General features: G+C 43.2%; 1 protein-coding gene across 1 annotated transcript in view; it reads left to right on the top strand.

Moving 5' to 3' along the window:
* Positions 1 to 13,386, top strand: part of SKAP1 (src kinase associated phosphoprotein 1) — a 279,913-nt gene that overhangs the window by 222,306 nt on the left and 44,221 nt on the right. The window contains exons 5-7 of the mRNA XM_059149961.1: positions 7,948 to 8,025; positions 8,879 to 8,962; positions 12,098 to 12,222. Coding sequence (XP_059005944.1) covers positions 7,948 to 8,025; positions 8,879 to 8,962; positions 12,098 to 12,222 — 287 coding nt within the window. The remainder of the gene's footprint in view (positions 1 to 7,947; positions 8,026 to 8,878; positions 8,963 to 12,097; positions 12,223 to 13,386) is intronic.

The raw sequence follows: 13,386 nt of genomic DNA, 5'->3' as shown, positions 1-13,386 counted from the left end.
AGAAGACACGGGCACCTGAGTGGCTCAGTGGGTTAAGCCTCTGCCTTCAGCTCAGGTCCTGATCTCAGGGTCCTGGAATCGAACCCCACATTGGGCTCTCTGCTTAGCAGGGAGCCTGCTTCCCCCTCTCTCTCTCTCTCTGCCTGCCTCTCTGCCTACTTGTGATCTCTGTCTGTCAAATAAATAAAAATCTTTTAAAAAATTAAATTAAATTAAGAAATCAGAAGACACAAGAGGCTTTCTGGGTTTAAACAGTTTGTGTGGAGAACACATGAATTCTTAGCCTTTTTCTCACCATATCACATGTCTACCAACATTTATGTGCTCAACCCACTTCTGTGGAACACCCACAATTTTGAAGAAATACCAATTTTTTTCAAGGAAATAAGGCGCTGGGGGAATTCTTGATTGCCACAGTTGTATCAGTGCATCTGATGCGTTTAGTACCATAGACTCTAGCATGAGTAAGATACGCTCTAAATTATTTTTCATTGACTTTTTCCCTTAAGAAAGCATATCAGAATGCAGATGAATGGTATTATTAAGAAAAATGTTGACTCCGTTCTCATTCTAAAAGTAAATTATTCAAAATCTCTGCCCTTTAGACGAACACCTCCAACTGATCAAAAACACCAGTGTGTCATCATCATGCCATGATTGAGAATCAGTGGATTATTATTCTGAGTTAGTCATTCTTTACAGTGAAATATTTACACAGAAGATGCTTCTGATTATTATTACCGTTCATTTAATTGCTAGAAATAGCGTGTTGACATTGGAAGGGCTTTTTTCTAATACTTTCACTTCTTATAAGTAAACTTCCACTGAAAGTGAAGATGTAGAGAGGAGCATCGCCCAAGACCACAGGCCTCTTAGAGGATTAGTGTGGTGCCTTTTTGTAGGAAAGAGAAGGCTCTTCACCCTCCATGAATATTCATGGTTTCTATGTTACCTTACAGCTTGGCATTATTGGTGGAATGTTTTGTGAAAAGAAAACCAATTTTGGATATTTAGCGTAAAAATATTTCTTTTTTTCTTTTTTGAGGGAGAGAGAGTGTGAGCAGGGGTGGTGGGGAGAGGGTAAGCGAAAGAGAGAATCCCAAGCCGACTCCATGCTCAGTGTGGAGCCCGACACAGGGCTCGATCTCACTACCCCAAGATCATCACCTGAGTCAGATGTTTAACTGACTGAGCCACCCAGGCACCCCCAAATCCCCTTTCTTTTTAAACCAAATCCTCTTCTTTAAAGAGTAGACAAGTCACATTCAAGATTTCTGAGTGAGCCCTGCACTGGAGCAGGGCTTCATTCTCCTAGATACCACTCTCACCTCACGAGACACCTTCCAAACCTTGGTGTCCAAGTACCGGCTGGGAGAGCTCCAGCTCGCTTCCTTCTGCGTTTTCTTAACCTGTGTATCCTTTGCTCACATTCTCTTATGTTCTTTTATTTTGCTGTGTACTGTGTATCTATTGACCTCTCAGACTTTACACAGACTTGCCTAGGAGGCGACTCTACAGATGAGTCAGCCAGGACACTAAAAAGTAAAAAAGGAATATAATACCTTAAAATAATTTTATGACACCAGCCACTAGAATAACCGCCTCTGTGACTTTCCCCCTACTTAAATGGGTCTCCTTGTGTGGGAGCGTGAGGTAGGAAGACGCTATCATTCCTCAGGTGTCTCAACCCAGGCTCAGGGTGGTGGAAAGAGCATAGATAGGCTCTTCAGCTGAGCAGCGTTCAGCAAGGTTGGCAATCTCGCTGAGCCTCAGTTTCCTGGTCTGTAAAGTAGAGCTGATAATAATACATACTTCATAGGGCAGCTGTGAAGCTCAAATGAGATATAAACATGCTTTATAAAATGCAGATTAAGGGAAGCCTGGGTGGCTCAGTTGGTTAAGTGTCCGACTGTTGATTTCAGCTAAAAGTCCTCCGATAGAGCCCCATGTTGTCCACTGTGCTCAGAGCAGAGTCTGCTTGTCTCTCCCCTCCTCCTGCCCCTCCCCCAGCTTGGTATCTCTCACTCTCTCTCTCTGATATCAAATCAATAAATAAATCTTTTCTTAAATGCAGATTTAGGGGTGCCTAGGTGGCTCAGTGGGTTAAAGCCTCTGCCTTCAGCTCAGGTCATAATCCCAGATTCCTGGGATGGAGCCCCGAATCAGGCTCTCTGCTCAGTGGGGAGCCTACTTCCCCCCTCTTTTTCTCTGCCTGCCTCTCTGCCTACTTGTGGTCTCTGTCAAATAAATAAACAAAATATTTTTTTAAATAAATGCAGATTTAAAACTTAGGGGGTTTTTTTTCATTTTTATTAAAGCGTATTCATTTTAATTATTTTGTTCATCTATTTTTTTTCTTAGTACTTCTCATTGGCGTAGAATCTCTCACAAATTTTCTTTATCCTCAGTATAACATGATTTCTTCTACAGATTTTTACGCTGTCTGGACTGTTACCCTAATTAACAGGTTTTTATTTTTTAAAGATTTTGCTTTATTTATTTATTTGACAGAGTGCGGTCACAAGTAGGCAGAGAGGCAGGCAGAGGGGGTGGGGAAGCAGACTCCCCGCTGAGCAGAGAGCCTGATGCGGGGCTTGGCCCCAGGACCCTGAGATCATGACCTGAGCTGAAGGCAGAGGTTTAGCCCACTGAGCCACCCAGGTGCCCCCTGTTAAGGAGTTTATTAAAGAAGGCCACGGAAACCAAATGCAAAGGAGATTTAGGACCAGTGACCACCAGACAGGAAACTACTACCCTCCCAGCCCTCCCTGCGATATTCTTCCCCTGCGTATGTTTGAGGCATTGTGAAGTATGTGACTGTTGCTTGTCTACAAATGTACATATACCAGCAAACTATGAGTGGATTGGAAATGCAGATGGTGCTTTACCATCCCCAGCCTTCAAATACTAAATTTTCTCCAACATCATCCACTCAACGCCCCAGGGTTCTCATCATGGGTACTGCAAGGGGGGAGCCTGTTAACCTTCACCCTGCCTGAAATTCACTTCTTGTAGCTATCAGTCTCTAAGCTGGAGTTTGGTCCCTTTCCCAAATGATTGAAAAGAACTTAAATTGAAAGGAAAAACAAGGATGAGAGAGGTCCACAGCTCATGGGACATGTGGGGGTTAACAAAAGATGTTTTTTTAAAAAAATCATTGATTTTCATTTCAGGTTGGTTTAACAAGAAACCAAGCCAGCTGCCCATAATGAAAGTTCACGGGCATCTGGTTGGTTTTGCAGGGGCTACAGCCTTTTTGCAGTGAAATGGTGTGGCCTCTTGTGCTGTTAGCCTTGTGCTGCGGTGTTACCAAGTGATTTCTCCAATTCTCTTTTCTCAGTGGGCTAGAACGCAGCTGATTAAATAGGCCGTGACTCACATAAGCTCCCGTGTCTTTTTTATTGACTGCTTTATGGAAATATATCACACTCTAAAGGGTCCCCATTGTTGTTGCGGTGCACAGCTGACTGTGGAGTCCTGTTTAGCGCTGAGAGATGGAATCCTACTCTGTCGTTTTTTACTACAGAGTTGGGTGTGGGTGGGAAACAAGGGTTTAAAGGCATCTGGATGAGGAGAGAAAGATGTCTGAGAATTTCTTTTATCTTCATCTGCCATGAAAGTTGGGTGGCCATCACTTCTAGGTAACACTTCTCTACTGATCTTATCTTTATAGCCCCACATCCTTCAGCTAAGTGAATCTTTTCTTTATATGGGCTATTCTGGGAGATTTAGTTAAGTGCTGTGGTAGAGAGAGATTATAACACGAATGTAATTCTGTTTTGTGCTGATACAATGTGATACACCCTTAGGTTTATCCAAGAAGGCCATTTATTCCCAATAAATCTAAATCATTTCTATTTTTTCATTAAGACGGTGATATCTTTTTTTCAGGTAATGGGCAAAAAGCCTTGATTATTTTTTAAAAATTGTATCCTTAAATATAAATGTTTTTGCCTTAAAATAGCAACTCATGCCATTATTTGCAGCTTCTTCCTATTTTTATTATCATCCTGCAGAGCATTTACATACTTTCTCTCAGGCATTAAGAAGCTCTGCAGATCTGTTCATTTGCCAGGAGGTGTGGACTCGAGCACAGAAGGCCCCTCCTGCCTCATCACCCCAGGACCATGGCTGACGTGGTGCGTCCTAGGATCACTGGTTCTTGATCAGTAGGACTCCGAGCAGACACTGAGAGATGAGACAGCTGGATTGCCACAATGGCTTCCCATCTTGGTTTTTCTGGATTTGTCTGATAGATCATGGAGCTAATGAAATGGAGCTCGGCGTCAACATACACTGAGAATGATTCTGTTATTATACTCACCACACAGTGCCTTGTACTGAAGACCATCACTAGAATCGAGATTGATTTGATTCGATTTCCTAATTTTTTTTATTTTCAAATAAAATTTTCAAACTTCACCTATCATCCCATTTTCCCCACTGCCCATAAGGGGAACCAGGCAAGAGAGTTCATCAGTAGCGATCCCTTCTCATAAGAAAGCAACATAACACATCTTGCTAAAAATGCAGCGCATTAAAATACTGCATTTCTAGCTCTGGTACTCTTCAGAATCTATTGGTGAATAACCAAGAGAGAAAATTCAGCAACTCATTCCCTGCCCAATTTTAGCAAACTAAGTGTGACTCTTCGGGAGAGAAGCTGGTGACGAGGCTGACCCCTAGTTTCCTAGAATTCGTGACTTAAGAGTTCAAACATCTCGGCAGCATTGTGTCTTTGTTTTCTTGGTGGTGGCATTCTTGGGTTTCGGTTGGTGGGGAGAGAAAAGCCTCATGCTGATAATGTACTGAAAGTAAATGAAATTAAATAAGCGAAGCACTGCTCATCTCTACTTCCTTCCCCCCTGGGTAATTCAATTCAAACTCTCTCTCTGATGGCAGCTCGCAGGGACTGTCTCTGTCACCCCGCTGGGGCCTGGAGTCTTAACATCTAAATAAAAGTTTCACTCAAGCATTTTTTATGCTCCTGCCAGCAGGATCAGTGAGCTGGTGTGGGCACATTAATGTAATATTCATACTCACAGACTCTCCCTGCACACGAGGCAATGTCTTCCCATTTTCATAATTATAGATGTTCCATAAAATGGCATTTAGATCTGCATTAAAAAAAAGGAGGCTTGGATTCTAATAGAACGTTTAACACGTCTTTTATGATTCAGACTCTCAGCATCTTTAACAAGAAGCTGTGTCTCTAAGTTTAACAAGACCTTAGGAAAGGAAAAAGGAAAAGGACAAAACTGGAGGAAGGGATGGATCCTCCAAGCTTAGGAGATCCTGTTCTTCTCATTCCCTTCCGTCTTTCTGTTAATTTTTAGGCCTCTAGGAGCACTTTTTGCCAGAGCTGCAGAGAGGACGGGGTCTCCTGCAAAGGACCTTCCTTCTGAGCCACGCCGGGTCCCCGAAACCCAGCCACTCCGCCTTTAGGGGTTCAGTTTGTCTTTTCTTGGAGAGCGTTTTCAGAGAGGCATTGGAATTTTCTGAGGGCTGGGAGGAATGCAAGGATCCTAGACAAATGAACTTCCCTTTGCCGCTGCTCATCTCCCGTGTGCACCCTGAGACCCATCTGGGAGGATTTATAGCAGCCACAGAGTTTGCTCACTGTAGAGCACACAGATGAACGTAGTCCGGGAACAAGGAAGTTGACAGTAAGGACGAATAGAAAGAATCAGGCACTTCGACACACGAAAAAAGAAAAACTCTTTGGATCTCCATGTTTAAAACTAATTTCAAAACTGCTTAGAAGCAAAAGGTAAAATATGAGTTGCATTTTCAACTGTCTGAAAATGTGATTTTTTTTTTAAAGATTTTATTTATTTATTTGACAGAGAGAGATCACAAGTAGGCAGAGAGGCAGGCAGAGAGAGAGAGGAGGAAGCTGCGGGACTCGATCCCAGGACCCTGAGATCATGACCTGAGCCGAAGGCAGCGGCTTAACCCACTGAGCCACCCAGGTGCCCTGAAAATGTGATTTTTAAACAAGAAATGTTTTAAACAAGAAGTAAGTGCCAGCTCATAGCCACCCTTGAATAAGTGTTAGTTATTGTAGATTAAAAAAAAAAAATTGAGCAATTGACAAAACAATGATTTCACCCAAAATCTCAAGGTATTGTATAGGTTACCCAGGTGATTTGTATGGGGTTGTGCCTTAATTTGGTTTGTGTTTTATTCTGATTTCTAAATCTATTAAGGGAAACCAAAAGAGCTTTGGTTTTGGAGACTAAAAAGAACAAACATTAGGATTCTGCTAGGCCATTCCCTTCATTTCTCCTAATTCACCTGGCTGGCTCTGTCAAAAGAGCACGCAATTCTTGATCTCAGGGTCATGTGTTCAAGTCCCTTGTTGGGTATAGAGATTACTAAAACAATAAAACAGACTTTAAAAAGAAAGAAATATGGGGGTGCCTGGGTGGCTCAGTGGGTTAAGGAGCTGCCTTCGGCTCGGTTCATGATTTCAGGGTCCTGGGATCGAGTCCCGCATCGGGCTCTCTACTCAGCAGGGAGCCTGCTTCCTCCTCTCTCTCTGCCTGCCTCTCTGCCTACTTGTGATCTCTCTCTCTGTCAAATAAATAAATAAATAAATCTTTTTTAAAAAAAAAGAAAGAAAGAAATATGGACTTGTATTTTTTTTCCTCAGTCTCATGGACTTGTATTTTTTTTTAAGATTTTATTTATTTGGGGAACCTGGGTGGCTCAGTGGGTTAAGCCACTGCCTTCGGCTCGCGTCATGATCTCAGGGCCCTGGGATCGAGTCCCACATCAGGCTCTCGGCTCAGTGGGGAGCCTGCTTCCTCCTCTCTCTCTGCCTGCCTCTCTGCCTACCTGTGATCTCTCTGTCAAATAAATAAATAAATTCTTTTAAAAAACAAAGATTTTATTTATTTATTTGATAGAGATACAGCGAGAGTAGGAACATGAGCAGAGGAAGTGGGAGAGGGAGAAGCAGGCTTCCTGCCAAGCAGGGAGCCCGATGCGGGGCTCGATCCCAGGACCCTGGGATCATGACCTAAGCCAAAGGCAGACGCTTAACGACTGAGCCACCCAGGCGACCCTGGACTTAAAGGGTTTTTAAAGGGTTTTTTTTTAAAGGGTTTTTTATTGTTTGCCGTTCTTGTTCCATTTTATTTTTCGAGGAGTTCATTCCTTCCCATTTGTCTTTGACCCCTCCCTTCTGTAAAACAAGTATAAACCTCAGTAGTGAACAATGGATGAGGATCCTCACTTCTCAATAAATTTGTACCTAACGAAGCTGACTGGAAGTCAAGGATGTTAGCGCATACGTTTGAAGGCCGACGCCAGGTCCAGAGTCCTCTCTCAGTAAAGGCTCCCACCGTTCTTAGACCCTTTCTCATAGTTGGACAAAACCAGGGCGTGGCACTTACTACCAGTTCAGCTTGCATAGCCCTTCTCTGTGCAAACTTAATAAAATTTATGTTCACGAGGTAGTTTTCTGTTTTGTTGTTTTCTCTTTTTTTCTTTTTTTAAGAATGAGTGTGAGCTTCTTACTGTCACAGAGGTGGCTGCATTTATGGTGAACTCTATCACTCATTAAGCTTTTCTCTGCTGGTAGCTATTCATTTGACTTTTGATCGTCTCAATGTGGATTATTGCATTTGGAGCTTATACCCACAGCAAATTCTTAATTCTCTGGAGTCCTTTTCTTGCCAATCAGTACATATTTCAGCTATTTCTCCTTGCACAAACTAAGGTAGCTTTCGATCATTATAAGTGATTTTGACATTAGATATAATTAGGAAGAAAGAAAATTTGCTTTCTCCCCCCGGTCATATAAAAATTGTTTTATTTTGTGCTTTATTTAAGCAACTGCCCTTCTGTGCCCCCTTCATTAATGTGGATTATCGAAAGGAGCCTAAATAAAAGAAAATCCTGCCAGGTTTCAACAAAGCATCCTGTTGTTGTTCCTTTTAGGAGTGGAAGACCTCCTAAAAGGAGCTCAAGAGCTTGATAACATCATCAAGCAAGGATACTTGGAGAAGAAAAGCAAAGGTACTGACCAGACCCACAGGTCTCAGAACGTTCCAGGAAGGGAAGGGAAATGAGGGGAAAGAGGGCTAACACAGCAGGTGCTTTTTCTATGCCCAGTTCTGTGCTCAGGAGGGGGAAGGCCCAAAGGAAGGCGGGAGAGGAAAAGAAGTCTGGTGTGTGTGTGTAGGCTGAAGAGAGATGCCCCAGACTCTTCAGGCCACTGTGAGCTCCCTCGGGATAAGAACTGGTTCTGCTTTGCTCACCTGGTACACAACAGGTGCTTAATAAACACTTGTTGAGTGAATGAGTGATGATATTCTTGTTCTCATCTCTCACTGTGTTCCCATAGAGTAAAACTATGTTGCCAAGAGTGTAATTTTGCATCCTGTGTGAAGCAACCCAACTGCTGACCTGTCATTCACTGGATTAAAGTCAATCCTGCTACCCTAGTAAGCCCGGGGTCCCAGGATTAGCTCTCAAATGCAAACTGCCTTAGTGCAACCAAAGCCGTTCTCATGCCCCCAGCCTGGAGCATCAGCTTGGTTTGCTAAAAGGCACCACATGAAAGTATCACAGAGCATTTGAAAAGTACTAGACAAGATTAGAACCCGAAAGCTATAAAGGAAGATAGATAGCGGGACAGCCGTGAGGGGTCAGAACAGGCAAACCCTGTTTAGAATCTGGACCTTTAAGTGAGCGAGCCCTCTGGACTCTGAGTCAATATGGGATAGCCTGCGGGAGTGCAAGGGAGGGTTTTACAGTCCATTAACCTAGGAAATAAAACAATAACACACTGGACTGTGTGTTGGACTTTACAGACTCGTCAGTGGCTGTAGTTACCTGAATTTATGTCCCTTACTGCTGTTCCGTCTAGATCACAGTTTCTTCGGATCGGAGTGGCAGAAGCGGTGGTGTGTTGTCAGCAGAGGCCTCTTCTACTACTACGCTAATGAGAAAAGTAAGTGTTCTTCATTTGCACAGCAGCATCTCACTCCTGGATGCAAGCACTTCGTAAATTCTCAAGCACTTAGATCTCAAGATAGCAGTCTTTAACTAACACCCATAAAGGGACATGCTTGGGAAAGAAAGAGGCTTGGGTAAGTAACACCTTGCCCATCCCCAAAAACTCAGCTGCCAATTTAGAAATAATTTCCCCTTTAAACGCTAGGATCATGTGGTCAGCATATCAAAAGGTTGTCTCTGGGACGCCTGGGTAGCTCACGTGGTTAAGCATCTGACTCTTGGTTTCAGCTCAGGTCATGATCTCATGGGTCATGGTCTCATGGGTCATGGGATCAAGCCTCAGGTCAGGTTCTGCACACAGCGGGGAGTCTGCTTGAAAGTTCTCTCCCTCTGCCCCTCCCCCCACTCACGTGCAAGCACATGCTTGTGCTCTCTCTCAAATAAATCTTTTAAAAAATAAAATGAAATGTTAAAAAAGTTTTCTTTTATTATGACTAATATTATCAAGGTTGAACACCTTGGCATTCTTTTTCTTTTTTAAGAGTCTCAAACTGTCAGGGCACCTGGGTGGCTCAGTGGGTTAAGTCTCTGCCTTCGGCTCAGGTCATGATCTCAGAGTCCTGGAATCAAGTCCCACATCAGGCTCTCTGCTCAGCAGGGAGCCTGCTTCCCCCTCTCTCTCTGCCTGCCTCTCTGCCTACTTGTGATCTCTCTCTCTGTCAAATAAATAAATAAAATCTTTTTTAAAAAAAGAAGCTCAAACTTGTTATAGACGTTGATAATATCATTAAAATATTTTTTAAAAATCTGAGAAGGATTTGAACAGGTTACTGACAGCCCAGAAATAGAACCCCTGGGCTCAAACTCTCTAAGAATGTGCTCTCAACTTTACCCTACTGAGTACCGGGAGATAGTCCAGTGGACATCCCTAGAGCCATGGAGTGTTGAGACCCAAATGTTTGCTGTGCCCAAGAGACACCCTCCAGCCAGATGGCAGCAGCAGTGAAGTGTTGACTCAGGCCAGAGGCAGCTTCTTAATGAGCCACCACTGAGTCTATCAAGCACAACCCTCAGATGCTATCCCTAGAAGACCTCCCGTCCGTGCTTAACAGTCACTGAGTTTGTGAGAAGGAACAGGATACAAGCACAAATTGGAGGCAGCCACAATTAAATACAAGTTAAAAATCATCATTGTAAGTGAATACAAACTTTCAACAAGGAACCCTCCTGCATACTCTAACTAGCCCCAGGAATAATTCTATGAAGCAAGAAAGAAAGAAAAGCAATGTGTCAGTTCTTGTGGGGGCTTTCTTCAGGATCTGCCCGCTTGGCATAGAGGCCAGTGACTCCAATAAACCCTTCTTTTTCCTTCCATGCTCTGTTTATCCCCTCTTCCTTCCTTCCCAGGACTATGCATCTCCTAATGCCCAGATACCCAGTCCCAGGGAATAATGAGATATCTACCCAATGGCCTTCAGATTTCCTGTTCCTTTGTTATTAAGGTAGCAGAAAGAATTGCAGCTTTGCTAAATGACTTGGCCTCCTTACGATTCGCCCTTGGGCTTCAAGGCAGTTGGCTCACCCTGCCTTTCTGCCAGCCACAGGTATCCCTGACTTCATCTTGGATTCACCCTCTTACATTCCCCAGAGACTTTCCCATCCAGGGGTTCAGTGTGAAGCCTTACTTGGCCATCATAGCCACATAGCTCAAAAACCATGCCCAGCTTTTCATCCAACCCCCAGACCACTCTCCAGCCCAGCAGCCACAATTTCTTCCCCAAATTCTAGGTGTACAAGCCAGCCAGGAGCTATTTTCTTATTTTAAACCTTCCAACTAATATAACATTTACATAATTGTAAAAACGTTTTCATTTCCTTTGCATTTAAATAAGTGGTTGGCATATCTGAATACAAAGCCAGGAACCACGTTCATTCATTCAGAATCCTCTGTACTCAAGGTGAGAGAGTAGGAGAGGGAGAGACTTGGAGACTTTTATGGACCATTTTGCCGTCAGGGTGAAATAAAACCTGGTGACCAAAGAAACAACAAAGCATTTTAGTGGCCAGTTAGAACAAGGAGAGATACTTTAAGAAAAAAGATTCTGGTGTCAAAAAGCACTGTTGCATGGCTCCCTTCTCACCAGTTACTTCTTATTGTGCCCTAGACATTTTTCTTAGCAAGTGTAGAGTGTTTGTGTGTTTCTTTTAGCTCAACCAGGTAAAGATAGAGTATTTTTCTTTTCTTTTCTTTTCTTTTCCTAATATTGTCATCACACTGCCACCTTTCATCCTCCTCAAAAAGCACGTATTAAGCAATCCATTGCACATGATAACAGGACACAAATCATCACCCAGACACTGTGGTTCCCCTCCTCTGTATGTTCTGCCTGAACCACACCAGGAGGACACACAATCACTGGGAACCAGCCCCTCTTTTCCCGTTCCTATTAGTTTATTTTTTTAAAAAAAGGTAGTGACAGGCAGAGTTGTCTCTTCTTTCCTTCCCTTAGTCCTGTTCCTCCTCCTTCATTGCCCAATGATAATTACCCGTTCTCTGCTACTTCCCAATTTGACCTCTGGGAAGAGGGATAAAATACTGAGTTTTAATTATTCTCCCTCTAGCACCAACTCCCACCTGACCAGCAGGAGGGGGGAGAGCAGTCCAGCCCAAATGCTGCATAGGGCAGAGGAAGAGATCCCGGGAACTCATCACGCCCCCTGCGCTGCTGTCCCTCCCCTCGAATGTGAGCTCTGCTGGCCCTGATAATAATGTGCTACAGTTCTCTAATAGCCTTCGAGAGCCTCATGTTTACAGCCACACTCTCCCTGCTGTAATAATTCCTTCCTCCTGTTATTATAGATCTCTTAACATTCTAATAAATTCTCTGTCTCTGTTGTACTCTTTTGGCAAAACAACCTTTCATGTTGCATTTCCCTAGCTTGGCAGTGATCTCTGCCTCGCTGTCACGGTAGCCTCTTCTTAAGCTTCCTTAATAACCTTTCCTTGACTGTTGTGGTTCCTCGGGGATGCAACAGCTGTTTCGGTGCTTTTATCTTACATTCCAGAGAAGATGCCTTCCCTTGGTGGTTGCATCTCTCTAGGGATACAGGGAGCTTTCCTGTCTTGCAGGCAAACAGCCCAAGGGGACCTTTCTCATTAAGGGCTACAGTGTACGGATGGCCCCCTACCTGCGAAAAGATTCCAAGAAAGAATCCTGCTTTGAACTGACCTCCCAGGATAGGCGCAGCTATGAGGTAGGATGAGCCGCGGAGATGATGGTCCTCATTCGTGTTGTAGTTCTGTTCCATGCTGCATGTGAGCCAGGGATGCTCTGCTGGGTTCCGTCCTCTCTCTGTCACCCACTCATTTCTTACCAGGACCTTTCTTTCTTGACATGTCTTCACCTTTGTTCTGTGATGCCTTCCTTCCTCCTCTCTATGGTCACTTTCATCCCAGATACTGCCTTTGGTTGGTTTCCGCCCCTCACCCCCGCCCCCTGCCCCCAGCTTCCCAATCTCACTCCAGAGTCTTGTCTGTGGGAGCACACAATCCAGTTCCATATTCATCATCTCTGATTTCACACCTTCAATTCCCATTCTCTTTATTTTTTTAACTATCTTTACTTCCTTCCATGAAACCCAGCAAAAGAAAACTCTGACTTTAGAATAAAAAATAGGGGCGCCTGGGTGGCTCAGTGGGTTAGGGCCTCTGCCTTCAGCTCGGGTCGTGATCCCAGGGTCCTGGGATCGAGCCCCGCATCCGGCTCTCTGCTCAGCAGGGGGCCTGCTTCCTCCTCTCTCTCTGCCTGCCTCTCTGACTACTTGTGATCTCTCTGTTAAATAAAAATAAAATTTAAAAAAAAGTTATAGAATAAAAAATAAGTTATTTTCCCAAAATCATCTTGCTATCCCAAATAATCTTCCTGTGTGTAGACACATTGTATATCTCTGGAAGGACTCCTAAAACATTGGAGACAATGATTAATGGCAGTAACAGTGATAAATGGAGGGACAAGCATACCAGGGTTGGGGTGGGAAAGGCTTATTCTTTACTGTGTTCATTTTATATATTTTGACATAATATAGTAAGTAATATAACTAAAGCATTTATTAATTAAGGAAATTTTTTAAAAATTCTGACTATGGGAATGTCATGATTTTCTCCGAAAGTATATTTGTACATGTATATACACACACATACTAATATTGTTTCCTGCTTATTGGTCATTTCTATCTTACCATGGTTTTGCTAAAACAATTTGGAAAAATTTTAGCTAATTTTAGCTAAAAATTTTAGCTAAATTTTCTCATAAAAAAGAGAAAAGACATGATAAGGTTAATATTAACCACTCAAGTAACCCTAGGACTCTTCAGTTGCTTCTCAGTACTTATCCTTTTATGTTTCTACAGTATCTTAAA

Source organism: Mustela lutreola, chromosome 15 (genome assembly GCF_030435805.1).
Source record: "Mustela lutreola isolate mMusLut2 chromosome 15, mMusLut2.pri, whole genome shotgun sequence".
In the NCBI taxonomy this organism is placed as follows: domain Eukaryota; kingdom Metazoa; phylum Chordata; class Mammalia; order Carnivora; family Mustelidae; genus Mustela; species Mustela lutreola.
This window is presented reverse-complemented; position numbering and strand designations above follow the sequence as displayed.